The sequence below is a fragment of the Mytilus trossulus genome, chromosome 8 (assembly GCF_036588685.1).
Source record: "Mytilus trossulus isolate FHL-02 chromosome 8, PNRI_Mtr1.1.1.hap1, whole genome shotgun sequence".
NCBI classification, from domain to species: Eukaryota; Metazoa; Mollusca; class Bivalvia; order Mytilida; family Mytilidae; genus Mytilus; species Mytilus trossulus.
In genome coordinates this window covers 37991594-38003711 of record NC_086380.1, presented here as the reverse complement: position 1 = coordinate 38003711, position 12118 = coordinate 37991594, and the positions used below count along the sequence as shown (strand labels likewise).

Here is a 12118-nt window from a genome sequence, read left to right as displayed (position 1 = left end):
TTTGCCGTTTGATTAGGCACTTTCCGTTTTGAGTTTTGAGTTTCCTCGGAGTTCAGTATTTTTGTCATTTTACTTACAATAACATTTATTGAAAGACAAAGACCATACAAACACGATTTCTATTATGGATTTCGTTAATTTATCTCTGACCTTTATTGTGATATCTCGTGTCATCATTTTGAAATGAAGGTCAATTAAAATGACACGAGATTGCTGTAAGCCAATCAAATTAACGTGTCATAAGATGCATAAAGTTAAAATAATCATATCCTCACTGAATATGTCGTCTGTTAGTTGTTAGTTACACAATAAAAAAATTCATATTTGGGATGGGGCATCATTAAAATTTATTACCTGTAATGCTTTAATCCTAAATTAACTTACTGTATAGTCACTGGTTGTGTTTTAATAGTTTAAATGAGGATATATTAAGTATACAAGGTTAACTGTTATGTGTAGGTGGTCGTTTATTCCATGTGATATTTATTCAATAGTATTTAATGATGTAAAATGAAATGTCGTAGACTATCCATGATGTCCCTTGTCAAATTTTATATACCTTTAAACCGATCATAAGCATTCATTATAGTCCAATGCACGAAATGTATAACTTTTTTTTATAGACTTCGACTCGTGATGTACTTGCCTGGGCACTGCGTGGTAAAATATCCCTTTATACGATATGAAGACAGAAAATGCATACTAGGCATTAAAAAATAAATATGTTGAGATGATACATGATGAAATGTGTTAGTTTAAATATACTTGAATGGTTCTTAATGTAGATTTGATTTTGGAGAATGGGTCTTAATTAGAATCTTTAGAATTATGTTGTTCAAAAGGTATTTAATATCATGCTTTACAAAAAAAGTAAATGTATGTGGTAGAGGGTTAAATTTAAAAGCTAGATATTATACAAAGTAGTCAAATTTTGATTTGATTATAAATAGTCCACTTTTTGGGTAATAACCGGAAAACTAAACTAAAGCAGTTCAAAACAAAATATTAAAAGATACAGGCAGCTCCGATAGTGTGCTCAAAAAACAAACTCTTCATTTGTCAAATCTAAAAATAATTTACAAAGGAATTGCAATTTTCTCTCTATCTAGGCCAATTGTTTCTTGGTATTTTACGATACAAGGTGGTGGAAGACAGTCAATCTTTTCTAAAGAAAGGCTACGATTTATTGAGCAATAACTTTAAGAATACTGCTCTATGTCAATCCTTGAAAGCTTATGCTCGATAGCGTACTATGCAATCGATAAATGATAATTAACTTTTTAAGATTATAGCTTGTACTTTTTTAAAGCGATAACTGATAGTCAGTGTGAAGACATTATTTGTAATTTAATGCCTAATCCTAAATCTAGCGTAGGTAATGATAAATTAGAAATCTGAATATTTGGCAATTTTTATCTATATAAATATTTATCATGTGTCACAAAAGACAACACTGAGACACTTTTACCACATAGTAATAGTTTTAATTATCTACAGCTTAAACTCTTATCGGGACAAAGTTAACTTACATATAAAATTTACAGTGAGGTGCATGTCTTGCTGTTGGGCGGTTAACCGGAAGTGTTATTATAGCTACGGTACTTATCATGCTTATGGTGACGTTATATGAATAGAAATGTCTCTTCTGTCTTGTGTCATAGCTTCTTTCACACTGATTAAAAAAAGGCCACTTCTTGATGATCAAGTCATTTCTAGACTTGAGTGATATGTTAATGTAATTAAATTACAAAATAATTGAATTCCAATTACTTTGTCATGAAATAACAGCAACTATGCCTACTTCTTGTTTTCTCAAGGTCACTTCCGGTTGTCATATTTCAAGGTCATATGTCACTTTACCTTTTGTAAAAGTTCATATTGCTTTATAATGAACTAAGTTGAAGTAATAATCAATTAACCTTAGAATAAAACAGTTCAGGGAGAAGAACTTCTAAAAGATGCCATTGGATTGTTTCCGACAAAACGTAACAAATCTTCATTACAATAAAGCAAAGATTTTGCAATTGTTCTCTTATTTATATATCTTTAAACGTGTCTGAAAAAAACGCCAAAAAAAATAAAAGTCAAAATTTAGATCTTGACTTTGAACTTTGACTTTGACCTCATTTTATAACTCAGGACCTAGGGATTGAAAAACAAATGTTCCAGGGTTATACGATTAAAGATGATGAGTTAATGAGTTAAAAAAAACGGACAAATTTATTAAATAAAGTTAGACTTGCTTCGATCCAAATTGGCTAAAAATTCCTGAGGATGTAACGAACAACTAAAAAAAAGAATTTTGTACGAAAAAGATACATGATTAACAGTTAAAAGGGAGATAACTCTTACAAAGAAAATTGTTTGGCTAAGAAAGGACAAAAATAATAAAAAGTGAATAATCTGTATGATACTATATAAGAAATATTTTAGAGAAATATTGCAAAACAAAAATTTTAAGCGACAACAAAATTTAGAGGAAGAAAAAAAAATAATTAAAAACCAATTGTTTAGAGAACATTTGCAGGTCTTTCAACCCATGAAGATCAATTTTGATATAGAACTATAAAAATTCAGTTTGAAACATAGCTTTGAAGGTATCAATACATCTTTTTCTAAATAAGGGAGAGATAAATTGTTACTTCCGGTTTGAAAAATATCCCTTCCGGTTTCATTTGATAGTTTTCTTGACACTAATTCCAAACATATATTGTTCAATATAATTTACATCAAATAAGTACAAAACAAAGCTATTTCCAGTTAACAATAGTTCACCTCCGGTTGGCTTTTCAAGGTTATATTAATTGCAACCTACTAAAAAAAGTGTTAATGGCCTAATCGTGTTTATATGAAGTTAAGGCAAAGGTCAAAATCTAGAACATCTTATTTAACATAGACCTAGAGCTCAATTTAAAGCTCATTCTCCAAAGACCTTTAATCATATAACCCTATGTCTTTATTATACTTGGTAACTGAGTTATACCATCATACATGTTATTTTAAATGTAAAAAGGGAGAAACTCCCTTTTACGGTCAACGGACCCTTTCAACCAAAATTAATGTGTTACGACATGTTGCAACTTACAATTTATTGAAAGTATTTTGTTTATATCTTGTATGGTTTTTGGAAGTAACTGAATATAAGCCAAAATCAAAATTAAGAATATGACTTTGATCTTTGACCTTGAACAGTTGTTTTTTTGGATCAAGGACCTCAAATCAAAAGATCCAAGGTCTCTATTACTTATGGTTTACAAGATAGAAATGCATATCATTTATACCGCAAGGATAAGGGAAAGTACATTTTTTGTAACTCTCATATTGAGTGTTTATATCGCTTCTGTCAAAACTGGAAACATCATGAGAGGATATAACGAGCAATTTTATAAAATAAATGTGTCGCTTTCTTTTACGCTTACGGAGTAGATGCTGTCACAAGGAAAACATTGTTCAGGAAGATAACTCCGACAAAGAAAATTGTTCAGCTAAGAATGGGTGAAAATAAAAAAAAACGCATAAACTATATGATACTAAATAAGAATTATCTAAGGGACATCTTGGGAGACAAACAGTTTACGTGAGAACAAAATTAGGCGGAAGAATATGTTAATAATAATAATTAAAGGTCATTCCACCAAAAACCCGGTATTTTAAAATAAAAATAGTAAAATTAGGTCTAAAATGTCATTCCAATCGCCAAATGATAGCTTATTGTACGCTGATTAAAAAAAAATGTAGTTTCTATACTACATTTTTTAAATAAGGGAGATAATTTGTTACTTCCGGTTTGAAAAATGTTACTTCCGATCTTGATTGAATTTATATTTACTTGAAACTGTTTCTTAAAATATCTGGTTGCAGTACAGTACAACAAATGGCTACTGCCGGCTTACACAAGGTCACTTTCGGGTTTTAACTGTTCCGCTCAGAACAGGTGAAAATAAAAAGCGCATAAACTGTGTGATACTAAATAAGAAATATATTAGCGAAATATTGCATAACAAAAATGTTACGTGAGATCAAACTTTACCAGAAGAAAATGATAAGGGGACGAAGTCCCCTATTACAGTAAAAAATTCAATAAAAAAGAAAATCGGAAAAATTTCCCGAATTTTTCATTGCACTAATAGACTCAAAATCGTTCAATTTTTTGTCGCGTTTTTGAATTTCCGGATCGGCGCAGTAATCTACTTCCGTTTCCGGTCTTGTTAACATGAGACTTTGAATAAAATGTATATTTATCAGTCTAAGAAAGGAATTAATACTAATCCATTTTAAGTGGAAAGACCTAATAAAAAACCAATTGTTCAGAGAATAATTGAAGTTCTTCCCACCAAAAACCATGAATTTTAATATGAAAATAGTAAAATTAGGTTTAAAATGTCATTTCAATGGTCAATAGTAGCTGATTGTATGCTGATTCCAAAAACAAATGGTGTCTATACGACATTATTTAAATAAGGGAGTTAATTTGTTACTTCTGCTTTGAAAAATGTTACTTGTGATACTATCTGAATATAAACTTGACACTGATTCCAAAAATATTGGTTCATAATACTTTTACTGGTCTGGTTTCCGTAACTAGAGTTTTTTTATGAGACGAGATAGTTAGTCTTGTGCTCAACCCCCATCTGACTGGCTATTCACCCATAGCTAGGACAAGGTTAATGGGTGATAGGGCATATCCACACGCCGATGGACCTACACACTGCATGTTGTTGCTCCCCGATCTCCATCAGTAAAGCCTGTGTGCTGGTGGTGAAAACCACAGAGTAATGATATGCGTCTAGTGCATTTATGCCGCTGACTAGCATTGTATGTGAAAAGAGAGCCGAGTGCGTCAGTACTGGTCTCATGCCAGGCTTTACTTATGGATCTAAATACTTTTATAATAATAAAATACATATAAAATAGATACTTCCGGTCTTCACAAGGTCACTTCCGTTTTTTTTACAAGATTGAATGGTTTGAAACCTGTTGAAAAAGGTCTTCTGGCTTTATAATGTACACATATACAGTAAAAGCAAAGGTGAATATCTAGTACATCAAATTAAGTTTTGACCTTGAGATGTCAAGGTCATAAACCAAGTACATAAAATCAAAAGACAATAGGTCTTGACTATATTTGGTTAATGAGTCATATGACAATAAGCGTCTTTTCAAATACAAGAGGGGAAAAAATTCCCTTTTACGTTCAACGTATCCCTGCATTCAAAATTTACGTATAACAACATGTCGCAACTAACAATTTAGTAAAAATATTTTGTTGATATTTTGTACGTTTTATTAGGAAATGAGTGAAAATAAGCCAAATTCAAAATTTAGAATATGACCTTGACCTAATTTTTATTTTTTGGACCAAGGACCTCAAACCATAAGATCTTTTAAAAGTCTATGTCACTTATGCTTTACAAGATATAAATGCATATCACTTTTATCAAATGCATACGGGGAAATAATTCTTATATGGAGCGTTCATTTTGCTTCGGTAGAAATTATGCAAAGGATATAACGAATAATTTTACTAATTAAATTTGTCACTTTCTTTTACGATTACGGAGGAGATGTGGTCACAAGAAAAACAATGTGTGAGGAAATAACTATCACAAAGAAAAGTATTTGGTATAGAATGAGTGAAAATAAAAACCGAATAAACTGTATAATAAGAAATGTCTTAGCTACATATTGCGAAACAAAATTTTATCGCGAGAATAAAACTTGGCCATATACAATAGGTCTTTCCATCGAAAACTGGAAAGACCTAATGATAATAATAATCAGAACAAATACAATAGGTCTTTTCACAGAAAAGCGGAAAGACCTAATTAAATCCTTGAATTGCTGTTGTTCTGATATGATGCACGAAATATCTGAAAAAGAGCAAATCTATGATTTAATTTTAGCTAGTTTGAATATTTATTAGACTGGATAATTAAAAATATCAAAATTCCGTCGAACTGTTTGCTCGTGTAGATCCCTAACCATGCATCGAGTATGCTGAGGATGGGAAAGCTGTGTCCAAAATAACTTTTCCTGCACCAATGATCAGCAAATTAGCATGCCGTTGATTTTATTGCACCTGAGCTCAGAGAATTATTTTATTAAACTGTGTGCAAAGAATGCATCTTGCTGCATTACTTATTCTATACATGTATTATAGGTGTCACGTCACATCCGGTTGTATACGAAAGTAGGTCTAAAAAAATATTCCCTTGAATTTGACCGTTGTAGGTAATTAATCCTACATTTGATTGCAGTAAAACTATTTCTGTGTCATAAACATATGTCTTGGGTATTTCAAAACACCATTATTTTTTATTTGTGATTTCTATACAAATTTTTGTAATCTTGAGGTAACATGGTGACTAAACCTTGTACACAGATAGAATAAGGGGAGAAATTTGATTGGTTAACTTCCAATGATGGTTACTTTTTTATATGCAATGAAATGTTATGTGAAAATTTTTCTATAGAACTGGACAGGATAAAACTTTACTCATGCCAGGTATTTTTTTATTTGAAACAAAGATAAAATTCTGCACAATTTTTTGAAAAGTGCAAATTTAACAAAGACTAATAGGGGAAATCAATGGTGGTATTACACCTATAATTATTATCGTTCTTTGTTTATGAACCACTGTATTTGTTGTATTGCTTAAACATAGATAATACAATATATTATCTACAATCAGTTGTTTATCATTACTTCCTTCACCAAAGATTCACATTCGTAACAATCTCGGAGCGTTACAATATGCAGAAATGATTAACACTTTAAGAATTAAGATACTAAGCAAATTTAAACAGACCTTATACCGATGTAAACATTGAATTTATATAGATAAAGAAGACTAATAATACATGTGCGGATATCGAGACGACCTGTCTTAAAACTATTCAAAATATTTTAACAGACAACCTACTTAATAGAAAAAATATCTTTTTTTTTTTTAAATGTAGACACGCCATTTATATCGCATTATTCACGATTATTGAAAAAACACGTGACAAAAGCAATCCCGGTAGCAAATTTACCCAAAGATATCGGGATATTGGTTTTTAGTCGGATTTGTACTTGTGATTTGTGTAAAACCGGTTTTGATAAAAATAAACAAAGAAATGTCGAAATGTTCAGGACTTAATTAAATCTGTATTTGGGTAAAATTATGCAAGCATACGGTTTTTATTGCGTCTAACACTTTGAGAAGCAAATAATATTTAACTACTGTATTAAAATATTGTGTAAAAACAATAATTATGAGCTATGAAAGTCAAGTGGCTTGTTCATTTTTTGGAGGAAGTTTTGAAAACTATTTTTACAGTGGGTTAGTTTTCAATAATTTCACTATCCTATAGATTAACAACTTTTGGTTATATCTATAATTCAGAATCATCATTGAAGTTGGAGCCCGAATGCACAGTTAATTAATTATATTGATGTGCCATTGTATGCAAGAGTGACATTCCTTTGTATTATGTGCCGATTCGAAAAAGTTATGCAAGTATTGTCTCCCTTTAACAGGTTCATTATTTTATAATTAAGTTTAGATTTGTGATATAATTTTTGAATACTCACAAAATGTATCAATTCAATAGATATCAGTTTTTGTTTTTCATGTTATTGTTAATCAAAAACATTGATGTATGAATATTCTTTCATAAATTTGAAACGTTTTAAATGATAACATACCAATATAAAAAAAAAACAGTTCATCATTTTTGAAAAGAACTATAAATGTGAATGGAATTAAATATCTCCCCTCCATGATAGATTGATTGGGAAATCAACCAGAGTTATCCAATATTAATCACAGAGAGAGACTAGCAACCAATTTTTAATTGTAGCTTATTTAACGTTAAAACAATTTTTCACTTTAAACGAATTTTACTTTATACAAATATAAGGACTTTGTAAGCTAAATCTACAAATTTTATTAGAAATTATGAATTTTTATTACAATAGATTAATATGCTACTGAATCCGTGTCAGTTCACTCGCAAATTTAGCTGTAGAAAAATGTTTGTTTTAGGAAATTTTAACATGCAAAGGTCTATCTATCATTTGTCTATGTAGAACATTTAAAGAATTGATTACCATTTCTTATGTTCATCATTCATCCAATCAATATTTTCATCGCCATTATTTTACTATTGAGTTTCTTGAATTGGTCTCAATTGAAACCCTGGACACTTCCATTGGTCGCACGTCATTTTTTCTGCCATTAAACAAAAACAAACCTTAGTTAGTTTAACTGTTACACAAGATTTATTTGTGCAAACAATACTTTTTTAAATGTTTTAAGATATTTACCTGAAGTATTTGAATATTTTAAAATCTCATTTTAATTCAATGCATTTCCTCTCTAGTTAATGCTTCCCATCAGGGAACATAGTTCAAAATAAAATACCTTTGAAAATGTCGTCATTTACCTCAAATCAGGTTTTTTATAGGGTATTGTGTCTCATTTAACGAATCATTTGGCTTGTTCATTATGGATTCTCCTATATCGATATGGTCACAAGACACGCCTAGTCTAAATGATTGTTTGCGAAAAGAACCCCCGATCTTAAATGACATATCAACACTTTTGATGCGATTTAGAGAGAATAGATATGCTGTTGTTACCGATATAGAGAAGGCGTTTCTTCAAATCACACTAGACGAGAAAGACAGAGATATGACGAGATTTTTCTGGCTAAAGGACTCAACAGACCCTACATCACAGTTGATTACTTACCGCTTTAAAGCTATCCTATTCGGCGCAACGTGTTCACCTTTTATATTGAATGCGACCTTATTAAAGCATTTACGTGAACAGTCTAGTCATACATCTGAAACACTCATAGATGGATTATACGTAGACAACATAATTGCAGGCTTCGACAACACAACTGAACTATTGAAGTTTTATGAAGAGTCAAGAACACTGATGACCAAAGGTGGATTCAACTTACGTTCATGGGCATCGAATTGTACAGCACTTAACGATTTGGCTACATCTTAAAACGTTAACGATGGAGATAAATGTATTAAAGTTTTAGGATTACGATGGAACACCAAAGATGACCGTGTTAGTTTTGGATTCAAACCATTGTCTATGCTACCAGAAAATCAAATCACGAAACGAGAAATACTAAGAAGATCGTCAAAAATCTACGACCCACTTGGAATTCTAAGCCCAGTTACAGTGCGTAGCAAAATACTATTGCAGGATTTATGGACACAAAAACTAGGGTGGGACGAACAAATACCTGGTGAAATTAGACCGCAGTGGTATTCTATCGATCAAGACTTAAAAAAATGCACCGAGATTGAGTTTTCGAGACGTTACTTTGAAAATATGGACACTACCGATGAACCTACCTTACATGTATTTACCGATGCAAGCGCAGTAGCGTACGGCGCTTTTGCGTACTTAGTAAAAGGGGAAGAGTCTAACTTTGTCATGGCTAAAAATAGAGTGGCACCTTTGAAAAAGTTAACTATACCACAACTTGAACTTATGGCAGCATTAGTCGGAGGACGGTTAACTTCACATATAATGTCAAGTTTACGGATCGTTAAAAAGTGTGTATTATGGAGCGACAGTCAAATTATTTTACAGTGGATATCTTCAAGGAAGCAACTTAAAACCTTTATAGCAAACAGAGTTATTGAAATCAAAGAGCTCACATGTGAACATAGCTGGAAATATTGCCCTACAGAACACAACCCTGCTGATTTATTATCACGTGGTTTATCGTATGAACAATTGAAAAATAACAAACTATGGATGCATGGTCCGGACTGGTTAACAAACGAGAGACAATGGCCGAATGAATTTCAAATCGACAATAAAGAGATGACCACAACTTGTAAGGACTATGAGAATCAAGAAACGCAAGATGACATTATACGGACAAAGAACAACGTATTGAACATAATCAACGTTGATAGATACCATTCATTCAAAAAAAACGCGCGTATTTTAGGTTACGTACAGAAATTCATAGATAACTGCCGTAATACAGCTCATAATACTAGAAGACTGACTACAAAATATCTAACACCAAATGATATACATAATGCAACAATTAAGTTAATTGAAGCTGTGCAACACGAAAGATACAGTGATGTTTTTGAAAGCTTATGTTCAAAGTCAACGCATAGTTTGATACGTCAATTACGTTTATATCTGGACAAAGACTGATTAATACGATGTGGTGGACGCATTAATAACGCACCACTTCCAGAGAATGCAAAATTCCCGTATTTAATACCAACAAAGCATAGATTAACAAAACTGCTTATAAATGATATTCACATTGAAAATTTACATTCCGGCATAGGAGCTACCGTAACTTATTTGAGGCAAAAATATTGGATACCTTCAGCACGACAAGAAGTTGGATGCGTAATTCGAAAATGCGTAAGTTGTAGAAAAGTAACAGGAGTTGCATACAAAGCACCAGATCCTCCACCTCTACCAAAAGATAGATTATCGTCCGAAGAACCATTTACTATATCAGGCGTCGATTTCAGTGGTGCGCTTAACATGAAAGGAGACGATGGACTACTTCGAAAAGTGTATATATGTTTGTTTACATGTGCCAATACTCGAGCTATTCATCTTGAAATAGTTCCAGATATGACTGAAAAATCGTTCATGCTAGCTTTTCGTAGATTCATAAGCAGGAAATCGATACCAAGAGTTATGATATCGGACAATGCTACAACATTTGTTGCCGCCGCGGAGGAAATACGAAAGTTAACGGACTCTAAATCTTTACATGACAAATTGTGCCAATTTGGAACCACATGGAAATTCATACCAAAACGTGCTCCATGGTACGGAGGATTTTGGGAAAGACTGGTTGGACTAACTAAAAATTGTCTAAAAAAGATTCTTGGACGCGCATGTATAGATTTACCTCTGTTACAGACATTAGTGGTGGAAATTGAAGCTAGCCTTAACAATAGACCGCTTACCTATATATCGTCGGACATTGCCGATCCAGAGCCGCTTACCCTGTCGCATCTATTGTATGGAAGACAAATTAAATCTTTCCCGTATCCGTTATATACAGATGAAACAGACAGTTATAGTGCCGATTTAACAACCAATCACGAAACTATGAATGATCAAGCGAAAAGGAGATTCCGTCTTATTGAACAATTTTTAGCAAGATGGAAACACGAGTATTTGACCTCCTTACGTGAATTTCACCGAGTGTCTGGAAATAACAATCAAAGTGTAAAACAAGGAGATGTAGTCCAGATATATGATGATAATTCTCCACGTACGACGTGGAAACTCGGTGTAATTGAAGAACTTACATACGGAAACGATAACCTTGTGCGATCTGCGACGGTCCGAACATCTAACTCTAAACTAAACAGACCAATTGTCAAGTTATATCCTTTGGAGATTTGTGAATCCGACTCAATTACTACACAGACGCAAAGATATCAGCGAAGAGCCAAGACAGATGCCGTAGAGAAAATCAGAGTGTGTTTAAAGTGAAATTTTTTAATTATATTCAAGTGAAGTGACAGTAAATTTAAATTATTTAATTTATATGAGACATTAATTTTAAAAGAAATATTTCATTTCATTTATTCGTAAATGTTCATTCAGTTCTAGAACAATTCATTTAATTTATTCCGTATATTTGAGACACTTTCTGCGGCCCCGGAGAATGTTGAGAAACCCACGAACTTTAACGTGACGTCCTGCGGACGTCGGTAAGGAACTTTTATTGTAACGTCATTCTTTTGTTGTTGTTACTTTATACATGAATGTGGCTTATGCAATACAAATATACACCTTAGAACTTTTGTTTCCTTCACGATAATATGTTTAGTAATAAAGTGAAGAAGATAGTCAGTATGCATGTTATGGTCAATATTTTAAATGTTTCGAATATATTTTAGTTAAAAGTCAATTCTATGAATTCTTATATGTTTTGCCAAATCTTTCGTCAATCCGTTAGACATATAAAAATACTGTTGAAATCTATCCATGCGCTATTTAAAATGAAGTTACTATGCAGCATATGTGTAAAAATAATGAATAAACTTTCTGACATCTGACAAGTAACACTGCAATTGAAAAAAAACTAAAATAAAATACTTATT

General features: G+C 32.1%; 2 protein-coding genes across 2 annotated transcripts; both read left to right on the top strand.

Moving 5' to 3' along the window:
- The first annotated feature begins 8492 nt into the window (after window positions 1-8492).
- LOC134727639 (uncharacterized) lies at window positions 8493-9005 on the top strand. The gene has a single exon (XM_063592020.1). It carries the CDS (start codon window positions 8493-8495, stop codon window positions 9003-9005), a length of 513 nt encoding a protein of 170 aa, XP_063448090.1.
- Window positions 9006-9341: 336 nt separating this feature from the next.
- LOC134727638 (uncharacterized) lies at window positions 9342-11504 on the top strand. The gene is made up of 2 exons (XM_063592019.1): window positions 9342-9855; window positions 10375-11504. Exons 1-2 carry the CDS (start codon window positions 9342-9344, stop codon window positions 11502-11504), a joined length of 1644 nt encoding a protein of 547 aa, XP_063448089.1.
- The last annotated feature ends 614 nt before the right edge of the window (window positions 11505-12118 follow it).

Bases quoted from the DNA above. Each gene is read 5' to 3' on its own strand.
- LOC134727639 (XM_063592020.1), top strand. From the start codon at position 8,493: ATGGATTCTCCTATATCGATATGGTCACAAGACACGCCTAGTCTAAAT.
- LOC134727638 (XM_063592019.1), top strand. From the start codon at position 9,342: ATGGACACTACCGATGAACCTACCTTACATGTATTTACCGATGCAAGC. The intron at 9,856-10,374 runs GTAAGGACTATG...GGATACCTTCAG, and splicing joins TAAAGAGATGACCACAACTT to CACGACAAGAAGTTGGATGC.